Here is a 12,897-nt window from a genome sequence, read left to right as displayed (position 1 = left end):
AAAATTTTTACCTGAGCCCTCTCGCACTCTCACTCGTATATATACAGTGGATATAAAAAGTCTACACACCTCTGTTAAAATTTCAGGTTTCTGAGACAAAGATAAATCATTTCAGAACTTTTTCCACCTTTTAATGTGACCTATAAACTGTACAACTCAGTTGAACAACAAACTGAAATCTTTTAGGTGGAGGGAAGTAAAAATAAAAAAATAATATGGTTGCATAAGTGTGCACACCCTTAAACAAATCCTTTGTTGAAGCACCATTTGATTTTATTACAGCACTCAGTCTTTTTGGGTATGAGTCAATCAGCATGGCACAACTTGACTTGGCAATATTTGCCCACTCTTCTTTGCAAAAAGACTCCAAATCAGTCAGATTGCGGGGGCATCTCCTGTGCACAGCCCTCTTCAGATCACTACACAGATTTTCAATCGGATTCCGGTCTGGACTCCGGCTGGGCCATTACAAAACTAATCATCTTCTGGTGAAGCCATTCCTTTGTTTATTTGGATGTATGCGTTGGGTCGTTGTCATGCTGATAGATGAAGTTCCTCTTCATGTTCTGCTTTCTAGCAGAAGCCTGAAGTTTTTGTGACAATATTGACTGGTAATTGGAACTGTTCATAATTCCCTCTACCTTGACTAGGGCCCCTGTTTCAGCTGAAGAAAAACAGCCCCAAAGCATGTTGCTGCCACCACCATGCTTTACTGTGGGTATGGTGTTTGCTGATGTGGAGTGTTGTTTTTGCTCCAAACATTTCTTTTGGAATTATGGCCAAAAGTTCAACCTTGGTTTCATCAGACCAGAACACATTTTCCCACATGCTTTTGGGGAGACTTCAGATGTGTTTTTACAAAATATAGCCAGGCTTGGATGTTTTTCTTTGTAAGAAAAGGTTTCCATCTTGCCACTCTACCCCATAGCCCAGACATATGAAGAATATTGGAGATTGTAGTATGGACTCCTATTTAACATGAGCTTGAATGTGATTGCTTAATTCTGAATACAGCTACATCCCCAGTTATAAAAGGGTGTGCGCACTTCTGCAATCACATTATTTTTTTTTACCCCCCCCCCCCCCCCAAAGATCTCAGTTTTTGGAATTGAGTTGTACAGTTTATAGGTCACATTAAAGGTGGAAAAAGTTCTGAAATTATTTATCTTCGTCTCATTTTTTTACATCACAGAAACCTGACATTTTAACAGGGGTGTGTAGACTTTTTATATCCACTGTCTATCTTACATTGTTACATAGTAGGCGAGGTTGAAAAAAGACACACGTCCATCAAGTCCAACCTATGTGTGTGATTATATGTCAGTATTACCTTGTATATCCCTGTATGTTGCGGTTGTTCAGATGCTTATATAATAGTTTCTTGAAACTATTAATGCCCCCGCTGAGACCACCGCCTGTGGAAGGGAATTCCACATCCTTGCCACTCTTACAGTAAAGAACTCTCTACGTAGTTTACGGTTTAACCTCTTTTCTTCTAACTTTAATGAGTGGCCACGAGTCTTGTTAAACTCCCTTCTGCAAAAAAGTTTTATCCTTATTGTGGAGTCACCAGTATGGTATTTGTAAATTTAAATCATATCCCCTCTCAAGCGTCTCTTCTCCAGAGAGAATAAGTTCAGTGCTCGCAACCTTTCCTCATAACTAATATCCTCCAGACCCTTTATTAGCTTTGTTGCCCTTCTTTGTACTCGCTCCATTTCCAGTACATCCTTCCTGAGGACTGGTGCCCAGAACTGGACAGCATACTCTAGGTACCAGAGTCTTGTAGAGTGGGAGAATTATCGTTTTATCTCTGGAGTTGATTCCCTTTTTAATGCATGCCAATATTCTGTTTGCTTTGTTAGCAGCAGCTTGGCATTGCATGCTATTGCTGAGCCTATCATCTACTAGGGCCCCCAGGTCCTTTTTCATCCTAGATTCCCCCAGAGGTTTTCCCCCCCAGTGTATAGATTGCATTCATATTTTTGCCACCCAAATGTATTATTTTACATTTTTCTACATTGAACCTCATTTGCCATGTAGTTGCCCACCCCATTAATTTGTTCAGATCTTTTTGCAAGGTTTCTACATCCTGCGGAGAAGTTATTGCTCTGCTTAGCTTAGTATCGTCCGCAAATACGGAGATTGAACTGTTTACCCCATCCTCCAGGTCGTTTATGAACAAATTAAATAGGATTGGTCCCAGCACAGAACCCTGGGGGACCCCACTACCCACCCCTGACCATTCCGAGTACTCCCCATTTATCACCACCCTCTGAACTCGCCCTTGTAGCCAGTTTTCAATCCATGTACTCATCCTATGGTCCATGCCAATGGACCTTATTTTTTACAGTAAACGTTTATGGGGAACTGTGTCAATTGCTTTTGCAAAATCCAGATGCACCACGTCTATGGGCCTTCCTTTATCTAGATGGCAACTCACCTCCTCATAGAAAGTTAATAGATTGGTTTGGCAGGAATGATTCTTCATAAATCCATGCTGATTACTGCTAATGATACCGTTCTCATTACTAAAATCTTGTATATAGTCTCTTATCATCCCCTCCAGGAGATTACATACTATTGACGTTAGGCTAACTGGTCTGTAATTCCCAGGGATGTATTTTGGGCCCTTTTTAAATATTGGTGCTACATTGGCTTTTCTCCAATCAGCTGGCACCATTCCAGTCAGTAGACTGTAAGTAAAAATTAGGAACAATGGTCTGGCAATTACTTGACTGAGTTCCCTAAGTACCCTCGGGTGCAAGCCATCTGGTCCCAGTGATTTATTAATGTTAAATTTCCCAAGTCTAATTTTAATTCTGTCCTCTGTTAACCATGGAGGTGCTTCCTGTGATGTGCCATGAGGATAAACACTGCAGTTTTGGTTACTGAAGCCCCCCGATTCCCTCGTGAAGACTGAGGAGAAGAATAAATTCAATACCTTCGCCATCTCCCCATCCTTTGTAACCAGATGTCCTTCCTCATTCTTTATGGGCCAATATGGTCTGTCCTCCCTTTTTTACTGTTTACATACTTAAAGAATTTGTTGGGATTTTTTTTGCTCTCCTCCAATATGTGTCTTTCATGTTCTAACTTAGCCGTCCTTATTGCACCCTTACATTTCTTGTTGCATTCTTTATAACGTCTGAATACTGATGATGATCCCTCAACCTTGTATTTTTTGAAGGCCATCTATCTATCTATCTATCTATCTATCTATCTATCTATCTATCTATCTATCTATCTATCTATCTATCTATCTATCTATCATCTCCTCACACGACTCGGTGAGAGCAGCAGTCATTGGCTCCTGCTACTGTCAATCAAATCCTGTGATGAGGGAGCATGAGCCAGCCACGCCCCAAATGACACCCGTTTGGAAAATAGACACCCCAAGCTGATCTAATTTTATGCCCCCTTCATTTTTAAATGAAGAAACATGCTGGCGTTATGCTGTGTTTACTATTTAAAGGTGCCAACTGAAACCAATTAGCAGCAATAAAATTCCCACAATCATTGGTGTTAATGGCATTTAAAAAAAAAAAACACCCCCATCAGTGGTTGATAGTGGCATTTTAATCCAACACACACACCTTAAAAAAACAATCCCATAATTATTGATGATCAGTGTGAATTTAAAGCCCGCGCCCCACCTGCTGCTGCCGTCTTTTTCTTCCTAAGATTCCATCCTTCTGATCATAGGTATTCAAGGGGCACACTGGCCACCAGTGCATTTCTTGTGCAGCTCCATTTACAAAGGCACTCCAGAAAATGGAGTCCACCAACCTGTCATGTTTTTACAATGGTGCGGCATCAAGATGGTGAAAGACCAACCCCAGTCTAAACGTTTATTTTTTAGTTTTTCGGCAGACTTGGGAAGAAGAAATTCTTGTGTTGAGTTGGGGCCCTGTCCAGGAAATGTTAACGTTTCTGTCATGTCAGGACAAGAAATGAGGGGAGTAGTTTTCACTGGGACAGGTTAGACGGTGATAATAACCTGGCAGAGGTTCTGAATAATAACCTGACAAAGGTTCCATGCAGGTAGTGTCCTGGTCTGGATTTGAGGACCCTAGTGCTACAAGCATAATTTGCCAAGGTTACAATGCATAACTTGGAGATCCTGCCAGTAATAGCCCTTGCTGCAGACTGACGTTGTAAAACCACTGCCTCTCAATAAGCAGCGGCATTGTCAACCTGCCATGCAGTCTTTTAGTTGGTTATTTATCAGATCTATCAGAAAGGCAGACCATCAGCCAGCTAAAGGGTACCATCATTTAGAGCAGCCTTTCTCAACAGTGGTGCCCCAGAGGTCCTCAGGGGTTCCACAGGATCCTGGTAGAAAAAGGCTGTCAGATGTGCCCTGGGAGCTCAGTCAGACAGGGCAAAGTGAATGTAAAGGGAGGGGGAGTGTGTGCTGTGCTTTCTGCCTCCCCATACAATGCAGTACTCGGCTGTGTGAGGGAAGGTGCTGTAATACAACTTTTTAAAGGGCTGTTTACATGTGTATGTGTATGTACATGCATGTGTATGTATGTACGTGTGTGTAAACATGTATGTGTGTGTGTGCCGGTGTCTGTAAGTGTTTGTGTGTATGTGTGTGCATGTGTGTGTACATGTGTCTGTGCGTGTGTTTGCACATGTTTTTATGTGTGGTACATGTGTTTGTATGTGTATTTGTTTTTTTATACTGTACCTGTGTATGTATGTTACTTTTAACCCTGCACCCTATTCCTATACTATCAGAACTGCTTTTAAGGGCTTTTTTTATAATGGCAGCAAGGACTGCCACTCCTCTGAAAAGCAATCCATGCTCAGATCACTTTTTCAGACGCATTTGACAGGCGGTAAAGAGGCAGTCTGTCGCCTCCTCACCATTTGTTTTAACCCTGTAAATGCAGCATCACCACACCGGAACCATGTGCAATGCATACAGTTGCAGGGGGGTTGCAGTGAAGCCCCATTCACCTAGGGGTATACTTTTAGCTGCAGCCACAGCATGTGTACAACCCCAGTTGCTAGCAGCTAAAGGGAGAGCAGCTCAGAGCGGTAAAAACAGCTCGACCACAGGGTTTTACCACCCTCCAACCTCACATGTGAACAAGCCCTTGGTTGACATATGTGTGGCTGCATGCTGTGTGTAGGGCAGCTCATTCATTTCAATGGGCTGCCCTATCCGCAGAAATGCAGGGTAACTGGGAAAGAAGTCCCCGACCCTTTTTTTTTATTGCACTGCACCAAAAACACCCCATATTTGCCAATGCGTGGGGTACTATTAAGAATTAATGGCACCCCTAAAGAGCAGAGCATTTGTCTGCATGTCAGGAACGTGTGCAATTTGCGTGTGTTCCGTGACATAGTGTAATGTAAACCAAGCCTTTGACGGGTGTCTCAAGACTGAAGAAATGTTTCAAGGGCGCCCTGACTGGGAAAAGGTTGAGAAACACTCATATACAGTATAAGTGTGGCACTATCTCAGGTAAGAAACTTTGCAATAGATTAACAAAAAAAAATGATAAAAGAAAACTGTATAAAACGAGATACAATGCCAAACATACTGAAAAATAGATTTAGGGCTTGTTCACACTTGCTCAAAATACGCTTTTCAAATGCCCCTATAGCATTAATGCACGTTAATAGGTGCAGTTGATAAGCATTTAATGAGCATTGAAAAAAAGGCTCCACCAAATGTCCTATGAGCATTTGCAGCGCAGTTGACGTGCGTTTTTGGCACGCTAAAACTGCACCACAAATGCCTAAAATTAACTAATGTACTACAGCGATACGACCACGTGGCAACCACTCCAGCATGTGTTACCACAAACTTGAATGGAAGGAGTTGAAGTACTTCAACTCCTTTCAGACTCGACATGGGGCTTCAATTTCAAAGCAAAGTGAAGCTAACGCTTGATGTTTTGATAATGTGAACAGAACTGTGTGCTGTCCATAGTATCATTTGCGGAGGCGTTTGAGGGGCATTAAAAATACCCCTCAAATGCCTGCTTTCAATGCCAGTGTGCACTAGGCCTTAGGATTTACATGCACTTTAATTTGTGGTGTAATGTCGATTAATAAATTGTGCTGCTTCATTGGCATGAAAACTAGCTTTCGTTGTGAGTAACAGTAGTCAGTCTTGCTTAGGAGTCTAGATTTACAAAAGCACGTTTTTCATTCATATAAAAAATGAATTTATTTGAGCAAATGTATTCAAACAGCGATGCATCTTGCAGATGAAAACATCCACAGTGGTTCTGCTAAACCATTAACCATTAGGATTTCTTTGTGACATAAGGTACAGTCTTCCAGCGTGTGATTCCTGAGAGTGGAGCAGCTTGTCACAATCCTCAGGATGTGAGACGGGTCATTTTCTGCACCGGGAAGGTTTATTATGAGCTTGTCAAGGAAAGGCATCAAAAACAGCTGGAAAGCCAAATAGCAATCACACGGCTGGAGCAGGTAACATGTTCCTCAGTATTAATCTGTTAGACAGAGAATATTTTGACAGCCAGTTTTGTTACAAAACAAATGATCAGGATAATTGAGGCACAAAGTTAAATATTCCTCCTGTCGCATAAGTGAAAGATGTGGAGAAAATGTTACTGATTAGCAACAGCATTAGAGTTTGGTAAGCACTTTGTCTTTAAGTGGGTTTATTACTTCCTCACTCATAATTTTTCTTTTATTTGCAGACATTGGGGGAATTCTGAAAGACTGCTAGCTGTTATTATTTGTGCCAGTCCTGCACATGCACCAAAAGTGGGGTTAATTGTGACATATTCAGGAACATATTATGTCATAATGCAGTATGTTAATGTGGTGATGGGAAAAAATGGTGCAGATAGAAAAAATTTAGTACATGATAGAAAGTGTCGCTCACACCTCAAACCTGCAATAATCACCTCACATCTGGCACAGTCCCCACACAGTTGTTGGCACAATTTAGAAGTGCAGTGATAGCGAAGAATTGGCTTTAACCACTTCAGCTCCGGAAGGTTTACCCCCTTTCATAACCAGGCTATTTTTTGTGATACAGCAGTGCCTTACTTTACCTGAAAATTGCACGGACGTGCAACGCTGTATCAAGAAAAAGTATGTCCTTTTTTTTCACACAAATAGAGCTTTATTTTGGAGGTATTTGATCACCTCTGCGGTTTTTATTTTTTTCCGCTATATACAAAAAGAGACCAACAATTTGGGAAAAAAAATCAATATTTTTTACTTTCTGCTATAAAAAATTCCCAATAAAATTTTCTTAAAAATGTAATTTCTTCATCAATTTAGGCCAATATGTATTCTGCTACATATTTTTGGTAAAAAAATCCCAATATTGATTGGTTTGCGCAAAAGTTACGGCATCTACAACTAGTAATGGTGGCGAACAGTGAATTATAGCGGGACTGTGATATTGCGGCGGACAAATCGGACACCTAACTGACACTTTTGACACTTTTTGGGGACCAGTGACACTAATACTGTGGTCAATGTTAATAGCCAAAGAGCAAATGACCTTTGTTTTTCCTACGCAAAATTCTGCAAAAAAAGTGGGGTTTCCCCCTAAATAAACATACCAGACTCTAATCCTAAAATAAGGGGGCCCCCAGATATCTGTCAACCTCTCCATACTTGAATGGGTATGGTTACTCGTACACAAAAAAGAAAAGAAAAATTCAATGTGAATACACACACATACATTGTAGTAAATAGCCTTTACAAAGAAAAAAAAATGACTAGCTGAGCATTCTGTCGCGCGCCCGGCCACAGCTGACTGACCCCCAGGCTGCAGCTTGAATGTAAAAATAGGGCAAGGATTGCTGGCTTCCATCATTGACCCAATTTGGCCATATTTGTTCAGTAATTTGAACCAGCATCCCCACCCCTTCATTTAGATTTAGCAACGGTTGGAGATCTCCCAATACCATGGAAAAATGAAAGAAATGACAAGATTGAAGATGTTCACAAGTAGGACCAGCTCCATGCTAGTTCCATGTAACTCCAAGCTCTTAGTAAGAAAAGACTTTTCTGTGAATTCACTCTCACTAGTACTAAGAAATTAAATTAATAAGAGCTTTGCGAAATTGTTGCAGCTGTTACCAAGAGTGTCTCATGCAGTTTGTGAATTTTGCTCAGTCAGTAACTGGCTTTCTGAAGTCCCCTGATTATCTTCAGATGTGTGGTGCTTCAATGGGTGCAAATATTGAAATTTTGGTTTGGTACAGTACCTGACCACGAGATTGTGTTTCCAGCGCGATACCATCGCGCTGGTTCTCGGCGACGGGGTACTGTGCATGTCGCGCTGGCTCGCTCATCGGGAAAGGAAAACTTTTTTCCTTTCTTGATGAGTGACAGGCAGTGCTGACAGCTGTCTGGTATGAATCCTGAGGGGAACGCCGCGCCAAATTTTAAATACAAAACCGGCGTGGGTTCCCCCCCAGGGGAATACCAGGCCCTTAGGTCTGGTATGGATTGTACTGGTATGGATTGTAAGGGAAACCCCCTTATCCGAGCACGCAGCCCGGCCGGCCAGGAAAGGGGGTGGGCCCCCCCCTCCTGAGCTGTACCAGGCTGCATGCCCTCAACATGAGGGGGTGGGTGCCTTGGGGGAGGGGGGCACCCTGCGGCCCCCCCACCCCAAAGCACCTTGTCCCCATGTTGATGAGGACAAGGTCCTCTTCCCGACAACCCTGGCCGTTGGTTGTCGGAGTCTGCGGGCGGGGGGCTTATTGGAATCCGGGAGCCCCCTTTAATAAGGGGGCCCCCAGATCCCGGCCCCCCACCTATGTGAATGAGTATGGGGTACATGGTACCCCTACCCATTCACCTAGGGAAAAAAGTGTCAATAAAAAAAAACACAGTACACAGATTTTAAGAGTAATTTATTAGGCAGCTCCGGGGTCTTCTTCCGACTTCGGAGGGTCTCCTTCCGACTTCTCCCGGTGTTCGGCCTCTTCTCCCGGTGTTCCGCCTCTTCTCCCGGGCCCCTCCGCTATTTTCTTCCAGCTCTTTTGCCAGCGGGGGCCGGTCTGCTGCCGCTGTCTTGTCACCCTATTTAGAGCATCGGTACATGATACGGAATTGTTTCATACATGAAACCCATTCCTGACAAACACCCGACTCCATACAAGTAGGGATGAGCCGAACACCCCCCGGTTTGGTTCGCAGTGGAACATGCGAACAGGCAAAAAATGTGTTCGAACACCGTTAAAGTCTATGGGACACGAACGTGAAAAATCAAAAGTGCTAATTTTAAAGGCTTATATGCAAGTTATTGCCATAAAAAGTGTTTGGGGACCCGGATCCTGCCCCAGGGGACATGTATCAATGCAAAAAAAAAGTTTTAAAAACTGCAGTTTTTTCAGGAGCAGTGATTTTAATAATGCTTAAAGTGAAACAATAAAAATAAAATATACCTTTAAATATCATGCCTGGGGGGTGACTATAGTATGCCTGTAAAGTGGAGCAGTTTTCCCGTGTTTAGAACAATACCACAGCAAAATTACATTTCTAAAGGAAAAAACGTAATTTAAAACTGCTTTGGCTGTAATGTATTATCGGGTCCCGGCAATATAGATGAAAATCGGTCCCTTTGGGTCTGGTATGGCTATTAAGGGGAACTCCGCACCCAAATAAAAAAAAATGGTGTGGGGGGCCCCCAGGCACTATATACTCTGAACAGCAGTATATATACTATACGGCCTGCCCTATATACTCTGCAGAAAATTGGGCCTTAGGTGTTGGTGGTACCAGAACACTGTAAGCCCTCACAGTTAATCTTGTTGGGCGCAGGAACGGGCCCTGCTGTGAAATATTCAAGAATTGTAATTACATGCCCCTGTTAAACAGGGGCAGAAAAGTTGGGCCTTTGGTAGTGATGGTGCCACAACGCTGTAGCCCCTCACAGATACTCTTGTTGGGCGCAGGAACGGGCCCTGCTGTGAAATATTAGATCAAAAATTGTAATTACATGCCCTTGTTAAACAGGGGCATAAAAATTTGACCCTAGGCCCAATTGTGGTGGTGCCCTAAACCAAAAATATTGTTGGAAGCTAGCATCATCAAGATTGAGGAGGAATAGGATAGTCACTCAGCATAGGCAGTCTTCAAGGGATCCCACATCTATAGAAAATTCAATCAGTTACATCAGCATCAGGTGCTTGATAGCTGCTGATCCAAGACTGATTCATTTTAATGAATGTGAGCCTATCAACAGAGTCTGTGGACAGGTGCCCTCTGTGATTCATTACAAACCCTCCAGCAGCACTGAATGTGCGTTCAGAAAGAACGCTGGAAGCAGTAGCTCAATTGCATATTGAGTAAGTTCTGGCCAGTGGTCCATCCTCAAGACCCAGTAACCCAGTGGATGGTCTGTTGGAAAGGTCTCCAAGTCTGCTCTTGCCCCAAGATATTCCTGCACCATGTAATGCAGACGCTGGGGATGGTTGCTTGAACCGATCAGACCTTGGCGCTGAGGACTGAAAAATTGTCTAAAGACATCGGTCAGCTGGCCACCTTCTCCATCCTCTTCCTCTGACTGAACGAAGCCTCAGCAACATGTTGTCCAGCACCAGGAAATTCTAACCTCCCAGGGTCTGGAAATGCTTTGCACAAACCTTTCTGCAAGGCCTCCTGAAGATGTTTCATCCTCTGCTCCCTCTGCAAAGGCAGGATGAGTTCTGCAACCTTACCCCTGTAACGTGGATCAAGAAAGATTGCCAGCCAGTAACGATTCCTCTCCTTGATACCACCAACCCTAGGGTCCTTCCGCAGGCTTTGCAGAATCAGGGAGGCCATGCAGCGTAAGTTTGCAGAGGCATTCGATTCTGAGTCCTCTGGGTCACTAAGGATCACATGATCCGTAACAACATCCTCCCAGCCACATAGAGCTCCTTGGGTTTCTGGGGAGTGTTATCCTCCACGTCCATGCTGACACAATCCTCCTTCTCTTCTTCCTGTGTATTTGGCGGGCCCACAGGAATACTATCTGGATAAAGGGGGCCTTGAGAGGTAAGGAAATCCTCCTCTTCCTCCTGCTGCTCTGCCTCAAATGCCCTGTCCATTATTCCATGAAGCGTGTGCTCCAACAGGATAACAAGAGGAACAGTGTCACTGATGCATGCATTGTCACTGCTCACCATCTTCGTGGCCTCCTCAAATGATGACAGGACAGTGCATCCATCCTTGATCAGTAGCCACTGGCGTGGCGAAAAGAAGCCAAGCTCCCCTGACCCTTTCCTGGTGCCATACTCACACAGGTATTGATGGCCCTCTGCTGCGTGTGCAGCCGCTGCAGCATTGCCAACGTTGAGTTCCACCAGATGGGCATGTCACAAATGAGGCGGTTGGTGGGCAAGTTGCATTCCCTTTGAATGTCAGCCAGCCAAGCACTGGCATTGTATGACCGACGGAAATGACCAGACTTTTCTGGCCTGCCTCAAGAGATCCTGTAAGCCTGGGTATCTGCTCAGGAACCGCTGCACCACCAAATTCAGGACGTGTGCCAAACATGGAACATGGGTCAAGTGTCCCTGTTGGGGGGCGGAGAGAAGGTTGTTGCCATTGTCAGATACAACCATTCCTGAGTGAAGCTGGCGTGGCATCAACCACCTCTGAGCCTGCCCCTGCAGAGCTGACAGAATCTCTGCCCCAGTGTGGCTCCTGTCCCCTAAGCAGACGAACTCAAGCAACGCATGACATCTTTTTGCCTGACTGCTTGTGTAGCCCCTTGAATGCTTATGGAGCACCGCTGGTTCAGAGGACAAATCTGCAGAAGAGGCCATAGAGGAAGAAGAAGAGGAGGAGGGGGTGGAGAGAGCTGGGCAGAATCACCACTAGCATTTTGGAGGCGTGGTGGCGGAACAAGCTCCAACAATACTGAACCCTGTCCTGCATCCTTCCCAGCTGCCAGCAGAGTTACCCAGCACGCCGTAAAGGAAAGGTAACATCCCTGCCCATGCCTGCTGGACCATGTGTCAGCGGCAATATGCACCTTACAGCTGACCGCCCTGTCCAACGAGGCCAAAACATTGCCTTCCAAAATGGCGTTTTGGAACCTGCCACTGATGTACAGCACATTCCACAAATTCATGAAAGGGGGCAGAGTCTACCAGCTGAAAAGGCAGCAGTTGCAGTGCTAGCAATTTGGCCGAGCTAGCATTCAGATGCTAAGCATGTGGATGGCTGGGACCAAATTTCTTTTTATGGTTCAGCAACTGGGGTAGGGAAATTTGCCTGCTAAAATCAGATGGTAGTGTACTGCTAGCAGATTGGCTGCAAGTACTGGGACACCTATTGCTATACCCTCATTCCTCTCAATGCAGGTTTTTGAGAGGACTGGAGGTATAGTGGGGTTGGAGATCCCATATAAGGCGCAAGGAGAAGTCAGCCTTTTTCTTTGATGTGGGTCTTTCAAGTGCTGTTGCCAACGGACTGCATGGGAGGTCATCATATGTCTGGTCAAGCCTGTGGTGCCCAAGCGGATGCTGTTCTGGCCACGCTTTGATCCGCTTCAGGCATAGGTTGCAAACAGCAACAGTGCGATCTGCTGCACACGTATCAAAAAAGGCCCACACCAAGGAACTTTTCAAAGTCAGCAGCGCCCTGCACCTGCAGAGCTCTACAGTGTGATGTAATAGGGTGGCTGCCCTTAAGCTGCCCCCTAAAGGACAACCTGCCTCGTTGGAGTTGTGCCTCCACCTCCTCCTCTCTTCTATCAGGCACCCAAGTAGAGTCAGTGACCTCATCATCCCCTCCCTCCTCGTCACTGGAGCAAACTTGGCAGTATGCTATAGCTGGGGGAACATGACTGCCAGTTTCTTGTCCTCCTTGGGCACCCCCTCTCTCTAGGCTCACGTTACTCCCTTCCTTACCTGGGAACCAACATCGGAGCCTTCAAATTGTTGC

The 12,897-nt window shown here is 44.6% G+C and overlaps 1 protein-coding gene across 3 annotated transcripts in view; it reads left to right on the top strand.

The window, feature by feature from the left end:
• Positions 1-12,897, top strand: part of OGDHL (oxoglutarate dehydrogenase L) — a 295,821-nt gene that overhangs the window by 273,726 nt on the left and 9,198 nt on the right. For all 3 annotated transcript variants that reach the window (XM_073596906.1, XM_073596903.1, XM_073596904.1), the window contains one exon: positions 6,293-6,456. In XM_073596906.1, coding sequence (XP_073453007.1) covers positions 6,293-6,456 — 164 coding nt within the window. The remainder of the gene's footprint in view (positions 1-6,292; positions 6,457-12,897) is intronic.

The sequence above is a fragment of the Aquarana catesbeiana genome, linkage group LG08, assembly GCF_042186555.1.
Source record: "Aquarana catesbeiana isolate 2022-GZ linkage group LG08, ASM4218655v1, whole genome shotgun sequence".
In the NCBI taxonomy this organism is placed as follows: Eukaryota; Metazoa; Chordata; class Amphibia; order Anura; family Ranidae; genus Aquarana; species Aquarana catesbeiana.
The sequence above is the reverse complement of the archived record's forward strand: the minus strand, read 5'-3'. Positions and strand labels throughout refer to the sequence as shown.